The sequence below is a fragment of the Oncorhynchus keta genome, chromosome 37 (genome assembly GCF_023373465.1).
Source record: "Oncorhynchus keta strain PuntledgeMale-10-30-2019 chromosome 37, Oket_V2, whole genome shotgun sequence".
NCBI classification, from domain to species: domain Eukaryota; kingdom Metazoa; phylum Chordata; class Actinopteri; order Salmoniformes; family Salmonidae; genus Oncorhynchus; species Oncorhynchus keta.
Genome location: NC_068457.1, coordinates 9183960 through 9210764, shown reverse-complemented (window position 1 = coordinate 9210764; position 26805 = coordinate 9183960). Strand labels below are relative to the sequence as shown.

At 42.8% G+C, this 26805-nt stretch overlaps 1 protein-coding gene across 2 annotated transcripts in view; it reads left to right on the top strand.

Annotated features, from left to right (window-relative positions):
* Positions 1 to 950: 950 nt before the first annotated feature.
* Positions 951 to 26805, top strand: part of LOC118370160 (activin receptor type-2A-like) — a 39827-nt gene continuing 13972 nt past the window's right edge. The window contains exons 1-4 of one of the 2 annotated variants that reach the window (XM_052499078.1): positions 951 to 2130; positions 24206 to 24413; positions 25289 to 25410; positions 25931 to 26085. In XM_052499078.1, coding sequence (XP_052355038.1) covers positions 2076 to 2130; positions 24206 to 24413; positions 25289 to 25410; positions 25931 to 26085 — 540 coding nt within the window. In that variant the 5' untranslated portion in view covers positions 951 to 2075. The remainder of the gene's footprint in view (positions 2131 to 24205; positions 24414 to 25288; positions 25411 to 25930; positions 26086 to 26805) is intronic. The other variant, XM_052499079.1, reaches the window with a different exon arrangement.

The following is a 26805-nucleotide window of genomic DNA, read 5'->3' as shown; positions in this document are numbered from 1 at the left end:
AGGGTGATTGCTTTGAAGAATCTCAAATATATATATTTTATTTGTTGAACCGTTTTATGGTTACTACATGATTCCACGTGCTATTTCATAGTGTTGATGTCTTCACTATTATTCTACAATGTAGAAAATAGTAAAAAAATAAATAAAAACCCTTGAATGAGTAGGTGTGTCCAAACTTTGACTGGTACTGTATGTGCAGTTGAAATTTGGCCATAGAATCAATATCTATTTTCACCTTTCATTCAGCACGTAAAATGCACCTGATTTCAACATCCGTAAAATATGTATTTTCAACCTCCACAAAATAAAAAAAATGGCAGATGTCCAGAAAATGAGTCCGGAAAATACGTATTTTCTAAGTCTGTAAAATACGTATTTTCTACGTCCGTAAATATGTTTTTTTTTCACATCCAGAATATATGTATTTTTAACCTCCACAAAATACGTATTTGCGATGTTTAGAAAAGGCTTATTTTCGACATCTGGAAAATATGTATTTGTTACGTCTGGAAAATACGTCTTTCACTTTTCATTCTGCACCTAAAATGCACCTGACGTCGACATCTGGAAAATACATCTAAGACATAATTTCAACATATTTTGCTTTCTGGGAAAATTGCTTCATGGAGTTTAGTTTAGTCAGCTAGGGGGTATATTGCTTTTTGACATTGACTCTCTTCCTTCATGGTTTGATCTGAAACTGAACAGGACAGGTAAAACAACTTCCTTTAAGAATACATCATATTTATTTCACTTATCAAATGTTTTCCGATCAGAGCAGATGAAGATGAAGGAGAGGACAAACGGAGGAATCGACGAGGCTATTGAGATGTATCCCAAATATCAACGGTTTTCTTCCTCTCTGATTGGATTCCAATCATCTTTAGGCTGCCCGAGCTCGCTTTCGATATGACAAGGGGGGGTTCGAGTTAACGGAGGGGAGGGGTCTGAGGGTGGAGTAAAGAAAAATACAAAGACAATCCTCACCAAACGCCATCTTGAAACTGTGGCACTGGTCACAGAAGAGGGAAACGTTGAGGATACTGCACGCATGGGAAAATGCTGTACTGCCGTGCTTGTCTTGGATACGCTCATAATTTGACAGCAGCCGTGTTGACAAAACGAATTAACTGTTTGATCTCATGTGTGTTTCCCAACGACGTTTCTGATTAAATATTGGTTGTTCCAAAGCTGCAATTGGATACGATTTTTACAGACACTGGTTGCCAGCTTTTACCGTATGCACAACTAGCTCGCAAAAGTCAACCGACAGAACACGTTGCAATCCACTGGGAAAGGAAAATGCAATGTCTCTGTTTGGAATCGGATTATGCGCGAGCATAACGTTAACGTTACATTCTGGAAGGTGAAGACAGCGTTATGAGGACCATGAAATGAGATGTATCAAATATAACGTTAGTCCACTACATGTGGTGTATTGAAACGTCTTATTTAGCTAACGTTAGGTAATTTGCGATAACTAGACTAAGTAATTTAAACTACCTGACGCTAGCTAACGTACACATTTTTAAGATTCAGGGTTAATTAGCTATGTTCCATGGTATTGTTGCTAAATTTACCGAGTTTAGTCTTATTAGGTCAAATAACAATGTTGAACAATTGGAAATCGTTAGTAATATTGCTAGCTACTAGTAGTACTGTAACATGCTAACTAACGTTTAGATGGGTCGTTAGACCAACCTGCAACAAGTCAGTCAATAGCTATGGTTTTTTTAACCATTTTGTAGTCTCTAGCTACACAAGTATCACTTCTTCCATATTTGTGGGCATAATTCGTCAGGACCTTCAACTGTGTAACGTAGTAGCTGGCCAGTGGATCTTTTGGAGTGGGTATTCTCAACAAACACCTGTCAGCTGGAAAGTCAGTGTCAATACCACAACATGTTGTTGACAATACTAGCTTGCAAACTAGCTGGCTAGTTACGTTAGTCTTTTTTAAATTTTATTTTAGCTTTTTGCACAGACCTTCATAACACACAGTGGAGGAGCAAACCTTTGCAGCTGTGTGTTGTGTTTATTTCCCGGAAATAAAAAGGATTTCAATTGGATTGAAAATGGGAGCCGCTAGCGAGCTGGCGTTTGCTGTTTTTCTCATCTCGTTGTCCTCAGGTGGGTGGATATCTGTTGGTAAAATAACTGGCTTCTGTATGTATGGTTGTGTTAGAAATACTGTACACAGTCGATGATAAAATGCGCCTTGGCCTTTGACAGTGACACTTGCCTCGTTTTAAAGTTTATTACACTTTGCTTGAAGAGAGACAAACCAATGGGATTTCTCACTAACAAGTATGCGGACACCTGTAATGTAAAAAGGCAATTTGTTGCATGGCAGGCTGTGCAACAGCGGTAGTAGTGATTGAATACTTTAATGCACTTGGGTGTCTTCTCAGTCAGGGCCAAGTATAAGTGGGAAGGTATCTGTTGATTGATGATGTAAGAGGAATCACTGTGTGTGGATATACCTGGAATATGCCTTTTCCTCCGTGTGTGCAGCATTACATTTCCAGTGCACCAAGACCACTGAAAAAAAACATGAAGAAGCATCCATGGAACTAGCCATAAACCAGATACGAGGCAATCTTACCAATTTGTGGAGTGTTAGGGGTCAAATTGAAACTTTGGTTATTGTGTTATACTTTGTATTCTATGTCATGTAGAAGCTTCTCAGGAAAACACAACACTTTATTTAATGAGGATAGGACTTATCGTTGCTGAGATCTTATTTTCAAGTGATCGGAAAAGGTTGAACGGTTGTGGACTGGTCAATGTTAATCCCTAGTCAATAATGGCACTAAATCGCCTGTCTGGATCCTTACATTCAACATGTTTTTTCCCCAATAAGATAGGGTGGTCATATTGTTATGACATTTTTAGGGCTGGTGTAGAACAGAGATGATTCAAGTAAATTGTATTAAATGCAAATGCGAACATTATGCAAATGTTGCACTTAATATGCAAATGAGGCAGCACGGCGTACATAATTACAGTAACATAAGACCAATCATTTAAGGTAGGTTTGTCATATTAACAAATGATGATGCTTTATGCAAAACTGAGATCGTGTAACAATATGAACCAATTTATGGCATTAGAATGCAACTTTTTATACTACTTTATGCAAGGTATATACGAAACATGCTAATTAGTATGTACAGAATGTGAGAGATACAGCATGTTAAGCTCATTCATTTAAAGTAAAATGGTCATATTGTTAACATATATTGATTGATGTTTTATGCAGAACTGGGAGGTTGTAACAATTTAATATAGCAATACCAAATATATATATATATTAATTGGGAATTGTAACGTTACATTCACTTAAATGTTGTTTTTTTTACGCTTCTGCTCTTACACCTTTTTAAGCAAGACACATCAAACAAACTTTAAAAATGATTATGTGGGTGCATGTGTCTGCATATTTATGGTAGTCAAATGTTTGGACACACCTACTCATTCAATGGTTTTTATTTTGACTATTTACTAAGAAATCAAGCTATGAAATAACACATGGAGTCATGTAGTAATCAAAAAAGTGTTAAACAAATCAAAATATATTTTATATTTGAGATTAATCAAAGCAGCCACCCTTTGCCTTGATGACAACTTTACACACTCTTGGCATTCTCACAACCAGCTTCATGAGGTAGTCACCTGGAATGCATTTCAATTTACAGGTGTGCCTTGTTAAATTGTGGAATTTCTTTCCTTAATGTGTTTGAGCCAATCAGTTGTTGTGACAAGGTAGGGGTGGTATACAGAAGATAGCCTTATTTGGTAGAAGACCAAGTCCATATTATGTTAAGAATAACTCAAATAAGCAAAGAGAAACGGCAGTCCATCATTACTTTAAAACATGGTAAGTCAATCCGGAAAATGTCTAACTTTTAGAGTTTCTTCAATTGCAGTCGGAAAAACCATGATGAAACTGGCTCTCATGAGGACCGCCACAGGAAAGAAAGATGCAGAGTTACCTCTGCTGCAAGGGATAAGTTCATTAGAGTTACCAGCCTCAGAAATTACAGCCCAAATAAATTCTTTACAGAGTTCAAGTAACAGACACATCTCAACATCAACTGTTCAGAGGAGACTGCGTGAATCAGGCCTTTGTGGTTGGAATTGCTGCAACAAAAAAACAGTACCTCCTGTATATAGCCTCGCTGCTGTTATTTTACTGCTGCTCTTTAATTGTTTATTAATTTGGTTTCTTATCTATTTTTTACTTAACACTTATTTTTCTTAACTGCGTTGTTGGTTAAGGGCTTATAAGTAAGCATTTCACTGTAAGGCATTTCACCTGTTGTATTCAGCGCATGTGACAAATAACATTTGATTTGGTTTAAATTTGTTTAACACTTTTTTTTAGTTACTACATGATTCAATGTGTTATTTAATAGTTGTGATGTCTTCACTATTATTCTACAATGTAGAAAATAGTATAAAAAAATTATAAAGAAAAATCCTTGAATGAGTAGGTGTGTCCAATCTTTTGACTGGTACTCTATGCATGTATTTATAAAACCTGAATATTTTATTTCATATTATGAGGCATGTCTTACTTTGCTTCAAAGCTAGGCCTATTGCCAATTTAAATATGCAAAATCTGACAATGGAAACTGGGAGGCAATTATTTTATAAAGACTTCACACGAGTTTCAAGTTTGAGGAAGCTTACAATTTATCCAACCATTTCCACTGTTCTGTGTGCCTGTCATGATTTTCATATGCGCATTTCCGTGGAACAAATCATTGCCTATATCTTCGCCACACACCCCTCTTCTTCTTGTCGCAACACTTCAAAGCTGCAATATGTAACTATTTGGGCTCCCTGACCAAATTCACATTTGCGATGTAAATATAATAGATATGTCATTATCATTGAAAGCAAGTCTTAAGAAGCGACAGATCTGTTCTATGTGCACTATTTCTATGCTTCCTGTTTATTTTTGTTGCATCTTTTTACTTTTTGTACACCAGCTGCAAATACAATATTTTTGGTTATTGAAAGGACATTTCACAGCTTAGTTCACCTTTTTAAAATGATACTCAAGTCACATTTCACACATTTTTGATGCTTGTCACTGACAGCCGCAACTCAATAATCAGCTAGGCCTATTGCCACGCACACTGCCCTAATTGCGGACTTCCCAAATAAGTATAGGCCTACGAGCTTGTGATTAGAGACAATACACCGTTTTTGTTTTTTAAGAAGCTAATGCTTCTCGATTCCTCTGCAGCTAAGTCATGCTTTCTGGTAAAGTATTTTGAATAATATTATTTATTTTTGCATATTTATTTCATATAAACAGAAGCCAAAGTCACAATCCTAGTCATATTAGCAACCCATCCTAGTTATTGCATCTTTAGATTCACTGTTTTTGTACATTTCTAACATATATTTTAATCTCTGTCACATATGGAAGCGCCATCAAGTGCGCTGTTTAGAATGGTGTTTTCCCGCAAATTGCATTTGGGCAAATGTTTCAAAATAATGTTTTATTGGCTGTTTATTACATGAGTTGCATGTTCTGTTAAGATGCGTTACCAGAATTGAAATGCGATTTCTGTCATTCTGAGCACCGTGGATGGACGCCCTAATTAACTGACTTGCCTAGTTAAATAAAGGTTAAATCCATTTTAAAAAATGGGTTATGCACCCAATGACCGCTTAATTTAAATCTCCCCGGGTCACGTTGTCCGGCGCCACGTTTTCCTAACCGAAACCCTGGTACAGCCACTGCAGAGCAGCGCTGCCTCTTGCACAGAGCGTTACCTAAACGAACGGCGTCAAGCCAACATACTCCCTCATACAGCTCGCTAGCATCTTGTCATGAGAACAGGCGGCAACATGTGAATCTCTGACACCCCATACACCAAAATGTAGATACAAAGCTCTACTTTGTAACCTGTTTTTTAGTGTCTTTTGAAAACATCTGAATGACCGAAGCGAAAAAACAACAACATATAACCTTATATTTCACGTCCAAGGACGTGACCATAAAACACCCTCAGAACGTTCGCATACTTGTTGGCAATACAATGTCACATTAATCTTACTCTGGAAGAGTGAGTAATACCTGTGGCAAAGAACAAAAGGAGCACAGGGGTTTCATGAAGGCTGTCCCACAGATTTGACCGTTTTCAGCAAGGCACTTTACATTTGGGCTCATCGCGTAAATAAAACGTATATTATTGTGATTTTTATATTATATATTATGGTTAACTTCCACGTTCATGTTATCAAATGATTGTATGTATTTTTAACGACCAAATTTAGTGAAAGTGCATTTGATTACGCATAGCGCCCTTTGTTTGTCCTGTCACCTAACACCCTCCATTTTGCCAGTTGAGTACCCACTGTCAATATATGGTATCTTAGATGGGAAATACCATCCTGACCTGTACTGTTTTGTCATACTGTGGCATCACATAACCTCAAGGCCTATACTGGAAATGCAAAAATAAATCCATAAATGAGAAAAGGTGCCATACCGATCTTAATGTAAAGTTATTTTAAGTTGGTCCTCATTCCATTATATGTTTTTGTCTGGTGGTGGTGGGCCTCGTGCATCTTTGTCTCATTTATTGAAAACTACAACTTGCTGACTTGAGACTATATGGAATTAAATGCAGAATCCTCATTGGGGAGCAAGCTGCCTAGATAATCCTGTATGCTGTCTGCTTTTGAAAGCTTGCTGCTGCCCTTCTAGTTGGTCGGTCAAGCAGTGTTTCCCCTATATTCATTTAGCAGCTGAGACTCGCTTTTTAAAGGGATTGGCTCATTGGCTCAATGACTGGAAGTCTATGCTACCTTTTAAATTTTTTTTTTTTTTTACCTTTATTTAACTAGGCAAGATCAGTTAAGAACAAATTCTTATTTTCAATGACGGCCTAGGAACAGTGGGTTAACTGCCTGTTCAGGGGCAGAACGACAGATTTGTACCTTGTCAGCTCGGGGGTTTGAACTTGCAACCTTCTGGTTGCTAGTCCAACGCTCTAACCACTAGGCTACCCTGCCGCCACCACTGCTGAAAAAAATCCTAGGGGAAAACACTGTCATGGTCATATTTTCCAAGGTTTGATGACATGTAAAAGTATGAACTATTCTGGCCAACTTACACATTTACATTGTGTCATCTACATCTTTCGTTCTGTGTTAAACCTGAATATCTGTCTCTGAACGTGGGCGTCTATACTGAAGTGAGTAGGAATTATGAGGACAGTAGATATGCATACCCTAGACCCTGAAGAAAGTGCTGCGGTGTGACGCTCAATGAAGAATTCAAACGGTGTAGCCTCAAACAGTCCTTTGATTCTGATTTGGGACAAAGGCCCATGTAGAGGTTGATCCTCTTTAAAACAAGGCTAAAGAGGTTAGGCTACACAGCCATATGCTGGGGGTAAAGTAGCTCTAGCCGCTTAAACCCTCAGCTCAAAAATGTGTAATGACTTATGTTGGCTTCACCAAAGCCAAGCAACAAGACTATAATTGAATCGCACTCATCTTGACATGTCATGTACAGTAATACAGACATGCTCTGCTGGACTGTAGATTTGTTACTAAAACTGAAACCAAACTCCGCTCTGACTGACTGAAGTGGTTGAGGTTTGGTGTCCTCGGTGTGGAATAATAAGCCGCTGTCGCTCGCCGGCCCATGGCCCATTCCTTTCCAGGCTTTGGATCCGGTTCAGGTTACCTGCTGCCTCGCTCTCTGGAGTCTGGACTTGGGTTCAAATGGTATTTGAAATCACTCACGCCTAATCTGTGTTTGATTAAGCTTGCCTGGTGCATCAGGGCCAATGGAATAGTCCCCTAAGTGCAAACGCCACTCCATTTCATATACTCCAGGCAGGCTCAAGTTAACACTCAAAGCATTCTCAAGAGGCCAAATACTATTTGAACCCAGGTCTGCTAGCGTCCCTCGGTCACCAGTCTCCAGAGTACCCTGGAGGCCCCAGAGTGGAGCCCAGGCATTCCTCACTGTGTCAGTTAGTGAAAAAGAGCATGCTCCCACCCCCTCCAGGGCTCATGTTGACACTGTCAACTACCAGCAACCCAAACCAGACTAGAGAAATGATGAAGCCAGACAGATGTAGCAGGCCCTTCCCCTCACAGGCTCCATTAGGTTCAGGATGGATGGATGGCACAGCTGGAGAACATCTCCTTAGTTTTGGCTAGCTCTGTTTTTGAGAAGCAAGGGGAGTATTCACATGTCCAAAAATGTTGAACCCGTTCCAAACTTTTACAATTTGTTATTTGGGTTAAACTCTTTCTCTCATCTGCAATATTTTGGTCGCTCACAGTTTAAGGAGCTGCTGGAGTTGACTGGCACTGTGTTCCAGTTTCCTTCTTGTGTCCTTCCTGAATAATTAGGGCCCTATAAGATCTGTGATGAGGACAGAATCACGGAATCCAGACATTAAAACTGAATTCAACAATATTCAAAAATGTATTGAATTTAGTAGGAAAACCACCAAGCCGAGATCTACCGCTTATCATTTTTTTTTAACATGACTTAAGAAACGTAAGCCTATGCAATATTAACAAATTAAAAACAGTAACGTAGCAATGAGGTTTGTGCAGTAATCTGTAGACTATAAACTATACATTATCACCGCATATTGGCTTTGCTTGAACTGTCCTGCCAATGCATTGTTGTTCGGGCCATTTTTGAAAATGATATTTGAGGTAGGCTATATTTGAAACACAGCTGAGTGAGCATACATTTAAAATAATTTGCTTTTTTATTTTACTGGGCTGATGGTGCCTGCATCTGATGGTCATTCATTCTCAGCAGAGGTAGAGACCCGCAGACTGAGTGTCCGCCTCTCAACATCCCTCCGCTCTCCCTTTCCTGTCCCTCACCAAAAAAGGGCACCGTCTTCCAGATGATGGCAACTGGAGTCGCACCGCATTATTTCTGCCTCATGCACAAATTAATGTTGCTACGCCTATGAACAGAGAAAGTGAAATATCCCAAGATATTAACAAAGACACAAGCCGCTAATAATAACAACAACGCAAGCCTATAGATGCTCATTCATTACTGCTGCAGTGCTTGTTGTAGCACAGAGTGGAAATAGGAAGAACGTGCATTTTATGGCTTTTAAAAGTGTTGAAATCAAAGTGTTGACAGTGCTGAGTAGCAACTTAAACATGAACTCATAAAAACAGCATCTCTTTGCTGTATTCGTTGACAGTCTCTGCAGTCATGGTTTTAAACATTTTGAAATCTCACAATATCAACTTTGCTGTAGCTTTCTTTTTATGCCTGCTACGTTACTGCAGACAAGATCATCTGAGCCATCCGATTGGCCAGTGGTAGGCCTATAGTGCACATGATTTTCTCTCTGGGCCCGCCGGGGAAGACAAAGTTTTTGTGCCTTCAGACACATGAAGTGGTTCAAAATGGCAACAGTTTGCCTACCTGGCGCGCAGGGCATCTGAATCGGGTGTATCTACCGCTAACAGCCAGAGACTAATACAAAAAAATAGGAACACAAGGATTTATGTTTTATATCAAAAAAATTCTGGTGATCGTCTAGGAATGCCTTGGAGATTGACCAGTCGATCATTAGGCCCTAATCTGTGGATTTCACGACTAGGCAGGGGCGCAGCCATGGGTGGGCCTGGGAGGGCATAGATCCACACACTTGGGAGCAAGGCACACCCTCTGGGGAGCCAGGTCCAGCCAGTCGGCATCAGTTTTTTCCCCCACAAACAGCTTAATTACAGACAGAAATACTCCTCAGTTTCATCAGCTGTCCGGTTGGCTGGTCTCAGACGATCCTGCAGGTGAAGAAGTCGGACGTGGAGGTCCTTGGGTCTCGTGGTTACACGTGGTCTGTGGTTGTGAGGTCGGTTGGACGTACTGCCAAGATCTCTAAAGCGACATTGGAGGCGGCTTACAGAAATTAACATTCGATTCCCTATCAACAGCTCTGGTGGACATTCCTGCAGTCAGCATGCCAATTTACACGCTCCCTCAACTTGACAACTGTGGCATTGTGTTGTGTAACAAAACTGCACATTTTAGAGTGGCCTTTTATTGTCCCCAGCACAAGGTGCACCTGTGTAATGATCATGCTGTTTAATCAGCTTCTTGGTATGCCACACCTGTCAGGTGGATGGATTATCTTGGCAAAGGAGAAATGCTCACTAACAGGGATGTAAAATAATTTGTGCACAAAAATTGAGAGGAATAAGCTTTTTGTACGTATGGAACATTTCTGGGATCTTTTATTTCAGCTCATGAAACATGGGACCACCACTCTGTTGCGTTTATATTTTTGTTCAGTATGGAACCGTCTTGAAAGGGAAAGATGCACTTCCCATATTCTGTCAATTGGAGGAGTTACACCCACTTAGTGGCAAGAAAAAATATGTGAACCCTTTGGAATTACCTGGATTTCTGCATAAATTGGTCATCAAATTTGATCTGATCTTCATCTAAGTCACAACAATAGACAAATATAGTGTGCATAAACAAATAACACACTTTTTGTCCCCTTTTCTATATTAAATACAACATTTAAACGTTCACAGTGTAGGTTGGAAAAAGTATGTGAACCCCTAGGCTAATGACTTCTCCAAAAGCTAATTGGAGTCAGCAAACCTGGAGTCCAGTCAATGAGACAAGATTGGAGATGTTGATTAGAGCTGCCTTGCCCTATAAAAAACCCTCACAAAATTTGAGTTTGCTATTCACAAGAAACATTGCCTGATGTGAACCATGCCTCGAACAAAAGACATCTCAGAAGACCGTCAGATTAAGAACTGTTGACTTGCATAAAGCTGGAAAGGGTTACAAAAGTATCTCTAAAAGCCTTCAGTCCACGGTAAGACATATTGTCTCTACATGGAGAAAGTTCAGCACTGTTGCTACTCTCCTTAGGAGTGGCCGTCCTGCAAAGATGACTGCAAGAGCACAGCGCAGAATGCTCAGTGAGGTTAAGAAGAATCTTAGAGTGTCAGCTAAAGACTTAAAGAAACCTCTGGAACATGCTAACATCTCTGTTGACATATGATGATATGTAGAACAACAAACAAGAATGGTGGTCACGGGAAGAAGCCACTGCTGTCCAAAAAAAACTGCATGTCGGAAGTTTGCGAAAGTGCACCTGGATGTTCCACAGCGCTTCCAGCAAAATATTCTGTGGACAGATGAAACTTCAGTTGAGTTGTCATTTTGCAGTTTATCAAGACGTTTTGCAGGAGATCTGTCCTCTAATTGAAGCTCAACAGAAGTTGGGTGATGCAACAGGACAGCGACCCGAAACACAGAAGTAAATCAACAACAGAAGAAAATACGCCTTCTGAATTGAGATGCTGTGGCGTGACCTCGAGAGAGCAGTTCACACCAGGCATCCCAAGAATATTGCTCAACTGAAACAGTTTTGTAAAGAGGAATGGTCCAAAATTCTTCCTGGCCGTTATGCAGATCTGATCCTCAACTACAGAAAACGTTTGCTTGAGGTTATTGCTGCCAAATGAGGTTCAACCAGTTATTAAATCCAAGGGTTCACATAATTGTATAATTGTTGTGGTCAATAAAGACATGAAAACGTATAGTTGTTTGTTATTAATTTAAGCAGACTGTTTGTGACCTAGATGAAGATCAGATCACATTTTTATGACTAATTTATGCAGAAATCCAGATATTTACAAAGGGTTCCCATACTTTTTCTTGCCACTGTATGTAATGTACACAATGGTCTTACCATACACATCATACGTGTGCATAATTAGGCTGAGGTTACCGTTAGTAAAACACGAGTTTCACTTTCAGCCCACTGCAATTTTCTCAGCGCTCAGGACTCGGGAGGCCTAAAGTAAAAAGGGCTTAGTCCTAAGTGTAATTAATGTGTCCTGCAGATGTTGCCTTATGCTTCACATGACTGCAGTAGTCTAGACAGACTGGCTGCTCAGCGTACGGGCCTTGCTTAGATCCAGGCTGATTAACACTGGTTGTTCTACATTTATCATGTTCTTGTTTCAAGTCTCTCAAGACTCTTTCTTTCCCCCTACTCTTTTTTGCTCCCGATAAGCTTTTTCATGCCTTGCTGTTATCAGTTTTCTTTTTCTTCTCCTCCCTCCCACTGACTCAGCCCCCAAAGCACAAAGGGAAGTCTGTTTTTAGGTAGATGGGTTATATGTGTCTGCTGCTTGTTAAACGGGTGGGTTGATTTGCTTCCAGTAGGCTTGATGCACACTAAGTGGTTCGAGGGGGACCAATTACTAATAATCATGGCCTATTTTAAATACCTATTTGAAAAATGTAGGCTTTTCCTGTCGAACGTGAGCACTGTGCAGGGAGGTATTTTCGAGCCCTGTGGATGAAAGAAGCGACAGAGTACAATAGAGATGCTGGGGAAGACCTTTTTATCAACTAGGCCCGAAATGGTCCTCTCGGGTAAATAGTCGTAGCTATAGGTGGTTGTGAATAGTCGTTTGCTTTTACGTGGTTGAATTGCTCTGGAGATAAGCATGGAATTTGACCCTTTTCCCTTCTGGTCATAGATTATTCTTACCACAATTTTCCTCAAAATAATTCCAGACAATTTAGCTAGCTGGGGTTAGTGCCCTTACCCCAACCCCCTGTCCCTACACCCAACACTGCTGAGGATAATTAGCTGTTTTAAAATGGTATTTCCTTCCTGTAGAATAAACTGTGAGAATGTACACTATGCACAGAGCTGGCTGTAGCCTATTAGGCTGGAGCAGGGCTCTGGAATATTGGTGCCTGTACAGTAGACTAGTTCATTGGGTGCCCCGAATGCTGTAGCCTTGGCCGTAAGCAAAGCAACTGGCCATCAGCAGTATAATTGAAGTGGAGACTGATAGGCTGTCGGACATTCCAGCAAGGATTAAGGGGATTGGATGCTGTTGCTGAGTTTGCTGGTTTTACTGGCCGGTATGGAAAGACTGCAGGCTTTGTGATCGCGTCTGGCTAGCGACTAACCGGTTCAGTGTGCTTTGTTTGAAGTCCGTATCAACTTATCATGAATAGAGAAATGATTTATATTGAATAACCAATAAGGATACATGAGCCATTTCCAAGTATTGTTAGTTGCTTCTTAACAGTCACTAGAGATGCTGCTCCATAAGTGGCTGATTCCAAGGGTCCAGCGTCCCTCACCCTGTCACAGTAAAGTGATTACACCAGGCAGGCAGAGTGGAGAGCAATATTCCTCCCGATGGGCTACAGTGGCACTTCTACTGTATATTATGTAACTGCAACCCAATCCCTGGAAACCAGCCGCATAGGGGCCGCGTGTGTGTGTGTGTGTGTGTGTGTGTGTGTGTGTGCGTGTGCGTGTGCGTGTGCGCGTGCGCGTGTGCGTGTGTGTGTTGCAGCAGCAGGGTGCACAACCACACGATTCCGCCTGCAGTGAGTCTCCTGTCTCTCCAGTCATTGCATAATGCAAGCTGGCTGATAGTCAGCAGCAACCCTACACTGCAGCAGTTGCAGCTGTGTAGCTAGGCACTCCTGTCCCTCAGCCACATCACAGAGAGAGAAACCAGGCCCAGTGTTTTTCCATAGCTCCTCCTATGTCGTTGATCATGGCAGAACACGGGCATGTTATTCAGTGGGTGCAATGTCCAGGATAGAGGAGGTATATCCGTAGTCTCAATCGCCAGACTCCGGGTCCTCCACAGCGGCTGTGGTGAGAGACGGGTTCTGTTCTATGCGTTACAGATCTTACTGAAGGTTTTTCTTAATCAGATAAGGCTGCATCGACATACTCAAGCTGGTTGTAATTGTGTCGAACAGTTATTGGGTCGAAGGAGTCAACTGAGTGTAACAGCTCCCCGGTTGTCAGTAGAGCTGTTTAAGGGACCCCTCTTTACGCCCCATATCATTTTCCTGTCCGTTGTTGTTGGTGGTATTGTAATACGACGCCCCGGTACTCTCGACATCGCCGAGAAGAGAAAGAAAAGAAAACCAATTTCTTCAGGCGTCTGCTACTCCGCTTCCTGACACTGCTTTATTTATCTAAACTGGACCCTAGAATGCCTGACGTAAAGGGTTTTCCCTAACGTCACGTGAAAGCATGATGGCCCTGGGAAAAGAAACATCAGGCTATATATAAACTGTCAGTACAATTAGTGCTGACTCCGTAGGATCTCAGCTCTGCAGAAGTAAGCAGTGTTTCAACCACGCAGCTCTAATGGGGCCCGGGTCACTCGTAAGGCACTATATAGGGGAAAGGGTGCTAATTGCGATGCTTTCTGCGTATCAGCTACGAGCCTCGGCAGCTGCTGTGACACCAAACCAGACAAAACAGCTGGCTGTAATTGGCCCAATTGTTCAGTTTGACAAGTCACTCGTCCAGCTAGAATGTTGTAGTGGTAAACGTGCTCCTGGTCAACTGCAGAGAACCTGGGTTGTAATTCAGTAGGAACAAAACGCTAGAACAAGATCCAAAGTAACTGAGTGAAACGGGAAGGTAGTACCTGAACTTGAATAAGTATTTCTCACCCATGCCCACTACTCTCCCCACCAAGCCAGTGCTAAGTGTTGTGAGACCTCTGCACTCTTGCCTTTGGCTAGCTCCAGTGCTTTTGGAGGTAAAATCATTACCGTTGAACTTCTTTCCATTCCTGTACACTGGCAGCATTGCCTGAGGGGAGGTTACCTGAAGGCTTGGTAAGCTGAACATGAAATTGATTCAGGACTGATCTACACTCCAGCTACTGAGAAACATTAGTGACGCTTGCAGAAACTGGCTAGCCTGAGAGCCTACCTCGGATATATATATATTTTTTTTTTCAAAATAACCATATTTCCGACCTCAACACCTGTCTTTTAGGGACAATCACCCCTGCCAGTCCCTCACAGAGTGGTACGTGCTAGATACCAAGTCCCCGAGTTGAGGCTCTTAACTTCTCTCGTCTCTTAGTTCCATCTACGTTATGGCTTCTCCTCAGTCAGTTACTTCTAAATCAGAAAGGAAAGGTAAAGGCAGCAGCCAACACTCTGTTAAAACCCTTCTTCAGGTTCTCCCGAGTGGCGCAGCGGTCTTAAGGCACTGCATCGCTAGTGCTTGAGGCGTCACTACAGACTCAGGTTCGATTCCAGGCTGTGTCGCAGCCGGCCGCAACTGGGAGACCCGTGAGGCGGCGCACAATTGGGCCCTGCGTCGCCCGGGTTAGGGGAGGGTTTGGAGCATGCACGCTGACTTTGGTCGCCAGTTGTACGGTGTTTCCTCCGACACGTTGGTGCTGCTGGCATCCGGCTTAAGCGAGCAGTGTGTCAAGAGGCAGTGCGGTTTGGCAGGGCTGTGTTTCGGGGGGACGCACGGCTCTGGACCTTCGCCTCTCCCGAGTCCGTACGGGAGTTGCAGCAATGGGACAAGACTGTAACTACCAATTGGATGTCATGGAATTGGGGCGAAAATGGAGTAAAAATACATTCTTCACTCCAGTTTATCCTTGAGTGACCACTGAAATCAGTCCTCTGTAAAGGCTGGTGTAATGTTGTGAACTGAATTAATGACTCACGACTGAATTAATGACTCACTCTGGCGATTTCTCAAATGAATTCCGTTTCACTCCTTCTTAGCGCTGGGCATCATCACGAGAACAGGGATTGTTTTTTTTTCTAAGGGTAAAGACGCACCCAGCTTGAAGCAATTCTGCGTGGAGTTTATTTGCGTTCTGTAGGCCAATCTCTCACAAAATCAACAAGCGAATCGTCAATAATCATTATTCGCTAGGATATTTGCTCTGTGTCTTTGTGCCGATTTTAATATTCTTGCAAGATTCCAACAGCCAACACATAACCTACGGTCTCTGAACAAACGCATCCCAGCTAATCATTTTAATCTCTGCTTACGGCAGTTAGTAAATGATTTATTTAATTTCGTCAACGACATGAGCAATTCCACCCTGTGCTATGACTATGCCAAGTGTTCAATGAATAGTTTGGTTTACACACACACAGCAGTACAGGAGGTCCCCCATGCAGGGCCGGTTCCTGACGTAAGAGACATAAGTGACATTTCTGTGAGGTTAAGGATCTCAGTAAGGGTCTCAACTTACTGTTGAGAGTAAGAATAATAGAATAGACAAAGTGCAATTTCGACATGTGGTTGTGTATCAGCAGTTTTTCTCTTACGTCACTCAATTAGCCATGTCGACTAACCATTTTTAGATTGGTAGTTAGTCTGGCCAGCTATCCAAACTTGTATTAATCATGGTCGAATACCAACCGGGCACCTGCCCAGGGGCTATGATCTCTAGGGGGGCCACATTGATTTTGTTAGTCATTCTCATTCAGATATTACAAAATTACAAAATGTGTAGAATTGCCTCAAATCTTCAGATGCTGCTCTCTCTCTCTCCTCTCACTATCGCTCTCTCGCCCATCCATCCATGCTGCCTGTCTGTCTCTCAGACCCGTCCCAGAGCCACTGGACTGAGCGGAGCCCTTTAACTCTGAAGTGCTCCGGGCCTCAAGCTCATATGATTACCTTCTCAGTCCCAGCATCACCTTTTGGCTTCTGGACTGGCAGCAAGTCAGGCAGGCTGGGTGTCTGGGAGCCTTTGGTGAGGCTGCCAAGTCCAGACTCACTCCCTGTACTGCAGTCCACCAGCCTGCCAGTCAGTCAGTGTGCTTGTACATAAAAGGCAATGGCCCTGTCTATCTAAACCACGACCATTGGATTGCGTTTAGGTTGAGTGGGGAATGAGAGGTCGTCTGGTGGGCAATGTTCACTTTGCATCTGCTTGTCCTGAAGGTAGCCAATGAATGTTCTCTCAACCTCCGTTGATGTTTATACTGTGGGCGTGTTTCAGTACATCTGAGGACAAAGATGTTTTCCAAGCTAGAAATGGAGAGCACTCAGGGAAGAGTGATAGTTAGGCTACACTCTGAGCTGGAGGCAAATCAGAGTTAGCATTGTTGTGAGCAGCGCTGGGCTCTCTCCGTGTACAGTAGTACCACCACCATGTCTTCTGTAGCGCAAAGACTTCTGTATATTGACATTTCCTCCGACATTGTGTTATCTTAACACTTCAACGACAGCTCCTTCTAACAAGGGATCATGAGTTGACAGAGGTTTGCGGGTTAGCTCATTGTAAACCTGTGGTGAGGGATGTTTTTGTTAAGTCTGAATGCCTGGCTCTCGAGTGTTGTTTTGGCTAACCACAAAAAAACCAGCTCCGATTATGATGAGGCTTGAAACCATATGGTTCCTCCAGGCTAGTTTTGCAAAGTGTTGTGACTATTCTGTTACATGTTTTGTGGATTACATTAATTCCGGCGGATGACTCTTGTTGAACAGAAGGATGAACTACTTTCATTGAAAACATGTCACACGTGTCTGTTCTGTTTATAACAGAGGCTTGTGGTTCGGAATGGTTTGGTTTTAAACAGTGTGCCTGGACTGCAGTCATTCTATTTCAATCTCTGGATATTACATTTATAAACTGTTTGGTTCGTTTTCAGGCTGTTTGTTTTATTGTGGCCTGTTTATTCTGTCGAATGTTTATTCATACCCACGCCTGCCCGGAAATCCTCGTTGCAGTATTTCGTAAGGAAAAGGAATGACGCCATAAACATCCACCCATCATTTGTTTCATCTTGAGTTGAACCTGAATCCCACAAATCACTTCAACAAATGACTAATTGAGTCATTCTGAAATTCTTTGAGATGTTTCCGAGAAGTTTCTCACTCCCACCCATATATTATCTCTCTGCAGACACATACATTGTCCTTTTTCAACACTTTTCATGTTGTTCTAGCAAAGCGTTGCTCAGTACCGTGAAGCTTAAAATGTGTCACAAATGCCCCCCCCCCCCCCTATTCCCTACATAGCGCACTACTTTTGACCAGAGGCCCTGGTTCGAAAATAGCGCGCTATGTAGGGAATAGGGTGCCATTTGGGACGCAGTGCTGCTGTGTGCTGTTTGTGTGGGAGGGAATGTGTTCTTAAGGCATATGTGCCCCTTTGTGTGGGCTATGCTATGCACTCACCCTGATTGGGATCTGAAGGAGCTGTAACTAGCGATCGAGTCGGGAGATTGATTGAGCATTTCTGTCGGAAGTGTTTTGCTTCTATTCTGTTCAGTAGTCTAGTGTTCCAACTGAGCCTACGGGATGCATGGACATTGTGTGCAATATTGCATAGTTTGTGCTGTAGAGCTCCATTGGCTAATTTATGTAGAGGGTATTTTCCATCTAAAAAAAGGACCCATGAGCACGATAGAGCATGTCCAATTGGGTGTCAAATGAAAGCTAGTCTATATTTGAGGAGTTGAGGCATTGTGTTGATCTTTTTCAAGCGTTTTCGATCCTAAAAATGAGGAGTAAGATAAGGCTTTGATTTCTGGTCAAACGAATGGAATGGGAGTCATAGACGACATCAGTGGTGTAAAGTACTTGAGTTAAAATACTTATGTACTACTTAAGTCGTTTTTTGGGGTATCTATACTTTACTTTACTTATTTTTTGACAACTTTTTTTACTACATTCCTGAAGAAAATGGTGTACTTTTTACTCCATACATTTTCCCTGACACCCAAAAGTACTCGTTACATTTTGAACGGTCTAATTCACACACTTATCAAGAGAACATCCCTGGTCATCTCTACTGTCTCTGATCTAGCGGACTCACTAAACTCAAGCTTTGTTTGTGTTGATGTCTGACTATAACCCTGGCTATCCATAAAAAAAAAATTTAACTAGAAAATGATGCAGGGGTTCAAACTGCAGAACCTTGTTCCTACATTTGAATATAAAAATGTATTTTTTTAAACAAACTATGCTACATTTCTATCTCTGGGACTCTCAGGATGACAAATCAGAGCAAGATTACTGAATGTAAGTACATTATTTACCTTCAGAGGTGTGTGTATCGAACCAGTTGCCGTGATGAGTTTTGTTTTTGTACATTCTCTTCAAACAATAGCATGCTATTATTTCCCCTGTAATAGCTATTGTAAATTGGACACTGCAGTTAGATTAACAAGAATATAAGATTTCTGCCCATATAAGACATGTCCATGTCCCGGAAAGTTGGCTGTTGTTTACAACGTCATTCTAGTCACAATAGCACATGTTAGCAACAACTGTCCCTGTTAAGAGACACCGATCCCGTAGAGGTTAAAGGCAGTGCAGTCGGAAATGAGATTTTCTTGTGTTTTTATATATATTTCCACACTGAGGTTGGAATAATATTATGACATTTTATAAAAGTTCCTTTTAGTGTAAGAGCGTTTAAAAAGACTGCTAAAATTTCAGCCAGTTTTGGTGAGATTGAGTTTTGGCCTTCCATGGTGACATCACCATGTGTTTATTAGGCCAATAAGAAAGAGTTAAAAACCTCTCTGCAGCGTAGCTGCGTTGGACTAGTAACCGGAAGGTTGCGAGTTCAAACCCCCGAGCTGACAAGGTACAAATCTGTCGTTCTGCCCCTGAACAGGCAGTTAACCCACTGTTCCCAGGCCGTCATTGAAAATAAGAATATGTTCTTAACTAACTTGCCTGGTTAAATAAAGGTAAAAAAAATAAAATAAAATAAAAATACAGCACATCCCTCTCCACTCAAACCACTCCTACAGTCCTAGAAAAATTATTGCTTGAGAAATTGCTCTTTGCTGTGATGCTATTTTTTTTATTACCATTTTACTTGTAAACAATCACAGTAAGATGCCTTCAGAAAGTATTCATACCCCTTGATTTATTCCACATTTTGTTGTTACATCCTGAATTCAAAATGGATGAAATATACTTTTTTTTTCACCCATCTACACACAATACCCCATAATGACAAATGGAAAACATGTTTTTAGAAATGTTTGCAAATCTATTCAATTAAATACATAAATATATCATTTACATACGTATTGACACCCCAATTGTATTGACACGAGTCAATACATGCTAGAATCACCTTTGGCAGCGATTACAGCCGAGTCTTTCTGGGTAAGTCCCTAAGAGCTTTGCACACCTGGATTTTACTATATATTTGTACATTATTATTTTTAAACTTCAAGCTCTGTCAAGTTGCTTGTTGGTCATTGCTAGACAGCCTTTTTCAAGTCTTGCCAGAGATTTTAAAGCTATTTATGTCAAAACTGTAACTAGGCCACTCAGGAACATTCAATGTCTTCTTGGTAAGCAACTCCAGTGTATATTTGTCCTTGTGTTTCAGGTTATTGTCTTGCTGAAAGGTGAATTTGTGTCCCAGTGTCAATTGGAATGCTCTATTCCATTATTATTTTTTATCCCAAACAAACTCCCTAGTCCTTGCCGATGATAAGCATACCCATAACATGATGCAGCTACCACCATGCTTGAAAATACTGTATGAAGAGTGGTACTCAGTGATGTGTTGTGTTGGATTTGCCCCTAACATAATGATTTCTATTAAGTTAATTCCTTTGCCACATTTTTTGCAGTTTTACCTTAGTGTCTTATTGAAAACACGATGCATGTTTTGGAATATTTTCATTCTGTACAGGCTTCCTTCTTTTCACTCTGTCATTTAGGTTAGTATTGTGGAGTAACTATAATGTTGTGGATCCATCCTCAGTTTTCTTTACAGCCATTAAACTCTTTAACTGTTTTAAAGTCACCGTTGACCTGATGGTGAAATCCCTGAGTGAAATCTCCTTCCTCTCCAGCAACTGCGTTAGGAAGGAGGCCTGTATTTTTCTAGTGACTGGGTGATACACCATCCAAAGTGTAATAACATCACCATGATCAATCACTACCGATTGGTGCCCTCCTTTGTGAGGCATTGGAAAACCTCCCTGGTCTTTGTGGTTGAATCTGTGTTTGATATTCACTGCTTGACTGAGGAACCTTAGTCAAGGTTCCTCTACTGCTACTGTTCTCCCTTCCACTGGCATACTGTTATGTTCAGCTCATAACTGTTTTTTTCTTCTTCTGTTGCCTGGTGGCCAACGCAAGACTGTGAAAACCGTCTGGACAACCTCCCCACTCTCCCTCTCTCTCTTTCTGCCTCTCTCGTAATTCCGTTACCAGATGTAAATCCACTTACTACCTACCGTAGGTCAATAACCAGAATAAACTGGTATCATGTCATAGCTGACACCACATTCTCTCTGCAGACATTTTGCAATCTTAATTCGGAACTGATTTTTAAGAGTTTTTGGAAAACGTGCATAAATAGAGGGAGATTCTACCATAATTCTCATTTTTTTTGTTTAGCATACATTTCAAGTGAGAACTCCTGAGTCAAAAGCGTCATTTCGTTACCATGGAATTGCCCAAAGGCTTCCATAAAACAGCATATTCTTGTATACAGGAAGAGAGAACCACCTGCACCTGATTCCCAGCATTGCCTTTCATCCCTGTGAGGAGAGAGTTTGGCCTCCCACCCACACACAGCAGTCCTGGCAGGCTGTGAGTGAGGCAGTGACGTGGTGTTGTTGAGCCCAGGTCTGCCAAGCCGAGCCAGGGTATGAGAGACCAGAGAGGCAGGCTGCCAGGGGATACAAACGGCCCTACAGTGGCCTACAGCCTGGGCACAGAGCGGCACAGCCCACTGCCAGAGCTGTTCTTAGCTCCTGAGTGAGAGAACCAACCAGAGCAAGCTGAGGCGGCAGGAGGACCAGGGTCGGGAGTCTGGTTCCCGAACATGGGTCTTCTCAGGGTTGTGAGGCGGGAATTAGAGGATTCCCACTGGAAGAATGGTAGCTTAGAGCAGTAGGACAGAGCATTGAGAGCAGTAGGACAGAGCATTGAGTGCAGTACTCCTTCTCTTACCCTCTGGAACAATTTTGTTTCACCTGTTTAATAGGTGGAAACTGAGGTCTGTTTGTATGGAATCATCTTTTTTGACCACTTATATATCGAATGAACAAATCCCCCATGCATCAGAGGCAAAGCCCCTCCCTTAATGATTATTGCTGGACTTTGCCCCCCTCCCCTCGTGTGTGTGCAGTTCTCTAACTGTGTGAGGCAAGTGCAAAGCACACCAAAGGTGAGGATTGGATTTAAATGGCTCCTTCCCACGAATCGAGGTACTCAAAGCGCTTTTACATAGAAAGGGGGAAACTCACCTTAACCACCGCCATTTTGGTAGAATGTGCCCTCAGCCTGGATGCTGTTTACGTAGGCGTTTAAAACGACCTACCACTGCAGCAGCATGACTCTGGCCCAAAGCACTTGACTTCTGTAGCCCGTTTTTAGTTCAGCCTGCCTGATTCAGTCAGTGCCCTGCTGAAAAATACATGACGTAGCTAAAGTTAGACCCCGACCTCAGTTACATGGAAGCTGCTGTGCACATCAATAGCCTAGCTGTTCTATTTCAAAATGCACGTGTTGTTTTCCTGTGTGCGCACGGCATCGGCCTGTGTCTTTTAAGGACACCCAGGCTATATGCCACATTTAGCCTCCCGTCAGTTAATCAATCAGTCAGATAGTAAAAGCAGCCCTGTTTGACTGTACACTACTGTCCTATGAACTGAACACATGACATGAATGAACACTCGTTGAGGCCATCGCTGCCCTGTTATGAGCTCGGTTAGCCTATGTTTGTACGGTGCATTCGTTAAGTATCCAGACACATTGTCTTATTCCACATTTTGTTACATGACAACCTTATTCTAACATTTAATAAATTGTTTTTCCCCCTTCATCAATCTACAGACAAAACACCATAATTACAAAGCAAAAACTGTTTTTTAGAGTAAAAAAAAACCCTGAAATACTATTTTGTTGAAGCACCTTTTGACAGTGATTACAGCCTTGCATCTTCTTTGGATATGACCCTACAAGCTTGGCACACCTGTATTTTGGGGAGTTTCTCCCATTCTCTGTCGGGTTGGCTGGGGAGCGTCGCTGCACAGCTATATTCAGGTCTCGCCAGAGATGTTCAATCAGGTGCAAGTCCGAGCTCTGGAGGGGCCACTCAAGGACATTCAGAGACTTGTCCTGAAGCCGTTGTCCAGAGAATCTTGTTTCTCATGGTCTGAGAGTCCTTTAGGTACCTTTTGGTAAACTCCAAGCGGGCTGTCATGTGCCTTTTACTGAGGAGTGGCTTCGGTCTGGCCACTCTACCTTAAAGGCCTGATTGTTGGAGTGCTGCAGAGATGGTTGTCCTTCTGGAAGGTTCTCCCATCTCCACAGAGGAGCTCTGGAGCTCTGTCAGAGTGACCGTCGAGTTCTTGGTCACCTCCCTGACCAAGGCTCTTCTCCCCAGATTGCTCAGTTTGGCAGGGCGGCCAGCTCTAGGAAGAGTCTTGGTGGTTCCAAACTTCCATTTAAGAATGATGGAAGACACTGTGTTCTTGGGGACCTTCAATGCTGCAGAACCTTTTGGGTACCCTTCCCCAGATATGTGCCTCGACACAATCCTTTCTTGGAGCTCTACGGACAAGTCCTTTGACCTCATGGCTTGGTTTCTTCCTCTGTCAACTGTGGGACTATGCAGCTGTGGGACCCTATAGTGTGTGCCTTTCCAAAGCATGTCCAATCAATTGAATATACCACAGGTGGACTCCAATCAAGTTGTAGAAACATCTCAAGGATGGTCAATGGAAACAGGATACACCTGAGCTCAATTTCGAGACTCATAGCAAAAGGTCTGAATACTTATTTAAAAAAGGTATTTTTGTATTTAAAAAAAAAAGTGCTAACAATTCCAAAACAAAACATTTTTTGCTTTGTCATTATGGTGTATTGTGTGTAGATGAACATTTTTGATTTGATCAATTTTAGAATAAGGCTGTAATGTATGTAGAATACAGGCTGTAATGTATGTAGAATACAGGCTGTAACGTATGTGGAATAGGGCTGTAACGTATGTAGAATACAGGCTGTAAGGTATGTAGAATACAGGCTGTAACGTATGTAGAATACAGGCTGTAACGTATGTAGAATACAGGTTGTAACATATGTAGAATACAGGCTGTAACGTATGTAGAATAAGGCTGTAACGTATGTAGAATAAGGCTGTAACGTATGTAGAATACAGGCTGTAACGTATGTAGAATACAGGCTGTAACGTAGGTAGAATACAGGCTGTAACGTAGGTAGAATACAGGCTGTAACGTAGGTAGAATACAGGCTGTAACGTAGGTAGAATACAGGCTGTAACGTGGGTAGAATACAGGCTGTAACGTAGGTAGAATACAGGCTGTAACGTATGTAGAATACAGGCTGTGAATGACTTGTTCTGCTGGTGTATCTCTTGCTATGTCCCGTAGGTGCAATCCTGGGTCGCTCGGAGACACAGGAGTGCGTTTACTACAACTCCAGCTGGGAGAAGGAGCGAACCAACCGCAGTGGCATCGAGCCTTGCTACGGAGACAAGGACAAGAGGCTCCACTGCTTCGCCACCTGGAAAAACACCTCGGGAACCATCGAGATCGTCAAGCAGGGCTGCTGGCTGGACGATGTCAACTGTTATGACAGGTTAGGTCGTGTCTTATTCTGAGGCAAAACGGTAGATGTAGGGCTTAGTGGTCATCTGTCGCTCAGTTAGTAGAGCATGGCGCTTGTAATGCCAGGATAGTGGGTTTGATTCCCGGGACCTGCGACATATGAAAATGTAAGCACGAAAAAGGTGTTTGCTAAATGGCATATATTCTTATTAGACTTCGGGCCTAGTGGTTAAGTTTAAGGGTTGGTGGTCTGAAGCACTGTACTTCAGTCCTTTCTTGCAGATGGTGACCAACACTTATTAGTTTAGGTCATACTGTCCTTTGTATGACGGTTGACTTAGTACATCTTTAAAGGCACTGCGTGGTCAATCAGACTTCTGCATTGGCCGTGCAGAGTTTACGTTGATACGGCCACTGCAGAAGTCAGGGCATTCACACTTGCTCTTCACCGAGCAGCCCAAAGCTGTTTTGAAGGAAGTGAGTTTGTGTTTATACAGGACCTCCCGCCCTCACCTGCAGTCAACCAATCATGTCAATGCGGCACCATACGGAGCCCTCCGCATTGTTACAGAATTTGAGAGGCGCATGGCGATGCGGTGCGGAGCTCAATTTGGCCTCTGCGTGCCTCCGGAGGCTCCGCGATTGCGTCGGGCCATCCATACGGCGCCTCCGACCACATTTTCAGATCAAGCATAAATGGGCTTTTAGAGTGGTTGTTTGTCCCTTCCTGTAAAGATGTAGTTTGTCCTCCCCAGAGAGAGAAGGAGGGGGATCGGTTCAGTGGAGGGCTGCCAGCGCTCATCTCTCTACCTTTGTGACGGAGGTGTTCGTTTCTTTCTTCCTCTCTCGCTCTCTCTCGCTCTCTCGTACTCTCTCTCTCTCTCTCTCTCTCTCTCTCTGCTGCAGTAGCGAATGTGTGGAGACGAAAGAGAGTCCGGACGTCTTCTTTTGCTGCTGCGAAGGCAACATGTGTAACGACAAGTTCCTCTACAGCCCCGACGCGCAGGCTGTCCAAAGTAAGTCGTCATGTAAGTTCACGGAAGCTGATGTAATGTCGCATCCTCCTCTTGTCAGTTGTCCAGCCGAACACAGACGATCAGTCAGTAAGAATAACCCAATAATAACCCAAGAGGCACTGAGGCATATTCCCCCACAAACACTAGAGACACAAGGTGTTCTACTTTACCAGGGCCCAGAGATCTACTGCTTTAATTTGAAACTCTGTGTCCAGGCTGGCCACTGTCCTCTCTATGGGGGCCACTTGGTTGTTTCAGGGGTTATTTTTGGCGGCTGGCTTACGTTCTCATGAACTGCATGTAACTGTTAATCTCCCTATTTAGAGGATTTTGTTGAAGCGACCCAGATGTGTTGAGCTTTGTTGGGAACTATTTTTAGAGTGTTTCACTACTAGTCTTCTGATACCATTGTGTATGGTGTGATGACAATAGGGGGGAGGCGAACTATGCACGTTTACATTCCTGTATAAAGGTGTATTCTCTCCACATCTCCCTCCCCCCCTCCTCCTCCCCCCTGGTTCCCCGTCCACAGCGACCTCCAACCCGTTTCACCAGAAGCCTCAGCTGTTCAACACTCTGCTGTACTCTCTGGTGCCCATTATGGGCATCGCCGCCATCGTCCTCTTCTCCTTCTGGATGTACCGTCATCACAAGCTGGCATACCCGCCCGTCCTGGTGCCAACACAGGTAAGACGTGTGTGTGTGTGTGTGTGTGTGTGTGTGTGTGTGTGTGTGTGTGTGTGTGTGTGTGTGTGTGTGTGTGTGTGTGTGTGTGTGTGTGTGTGTGTGTGTGTGTGTGTGTGTGTGTGTGTGTGTGTGTGTGTGTGTGTCCGATGATTCGTCATACTTGTCTCGGCTGTACAGAAAAAACACAAGAGGTACCCCTCACTGCTTGGAATTTTAATCTTGATATAGGAGTGACTCACAAACATTGGCAAGAGAAACGGATGCAAAACAACGGATGGCAGAAGAGAACATTGGAACTTGCTGATCTGAAGCGAACACAAATGTGATTAGCTGGAGAGTGACAGGAAGCCTAGCCCCAACTCAGACCGCGTGCGGCAGTGTGTGTGTGTGTGCGTGTGTGTTCCCTGCAGTGTACGTGGGCACCGCCTGCCACTAATACTGTGAAATGTGTATCTGCTTAGTGCTCCAGCCACTACTGTGGCCATACACACAGGCACACGATGGACAAACACAAAGCTGTCGTTTGTTCACCCTGGTTAGGCTCACTGAGGATAGGGCTCTGTGGTCATAGGTCGGAGAAGGGTGGCTCTCTCAAGCCTGCTCCTGTACAGCTCTTTGTGAGCTGCCGTTCAATCAACACAAATGTCACCAGAACACTGCCACGGCCTTCCCTCCGCCTGTTGCCCTGTGCAGTGTGTTTGAGAGGGAGCCCGCGATGCC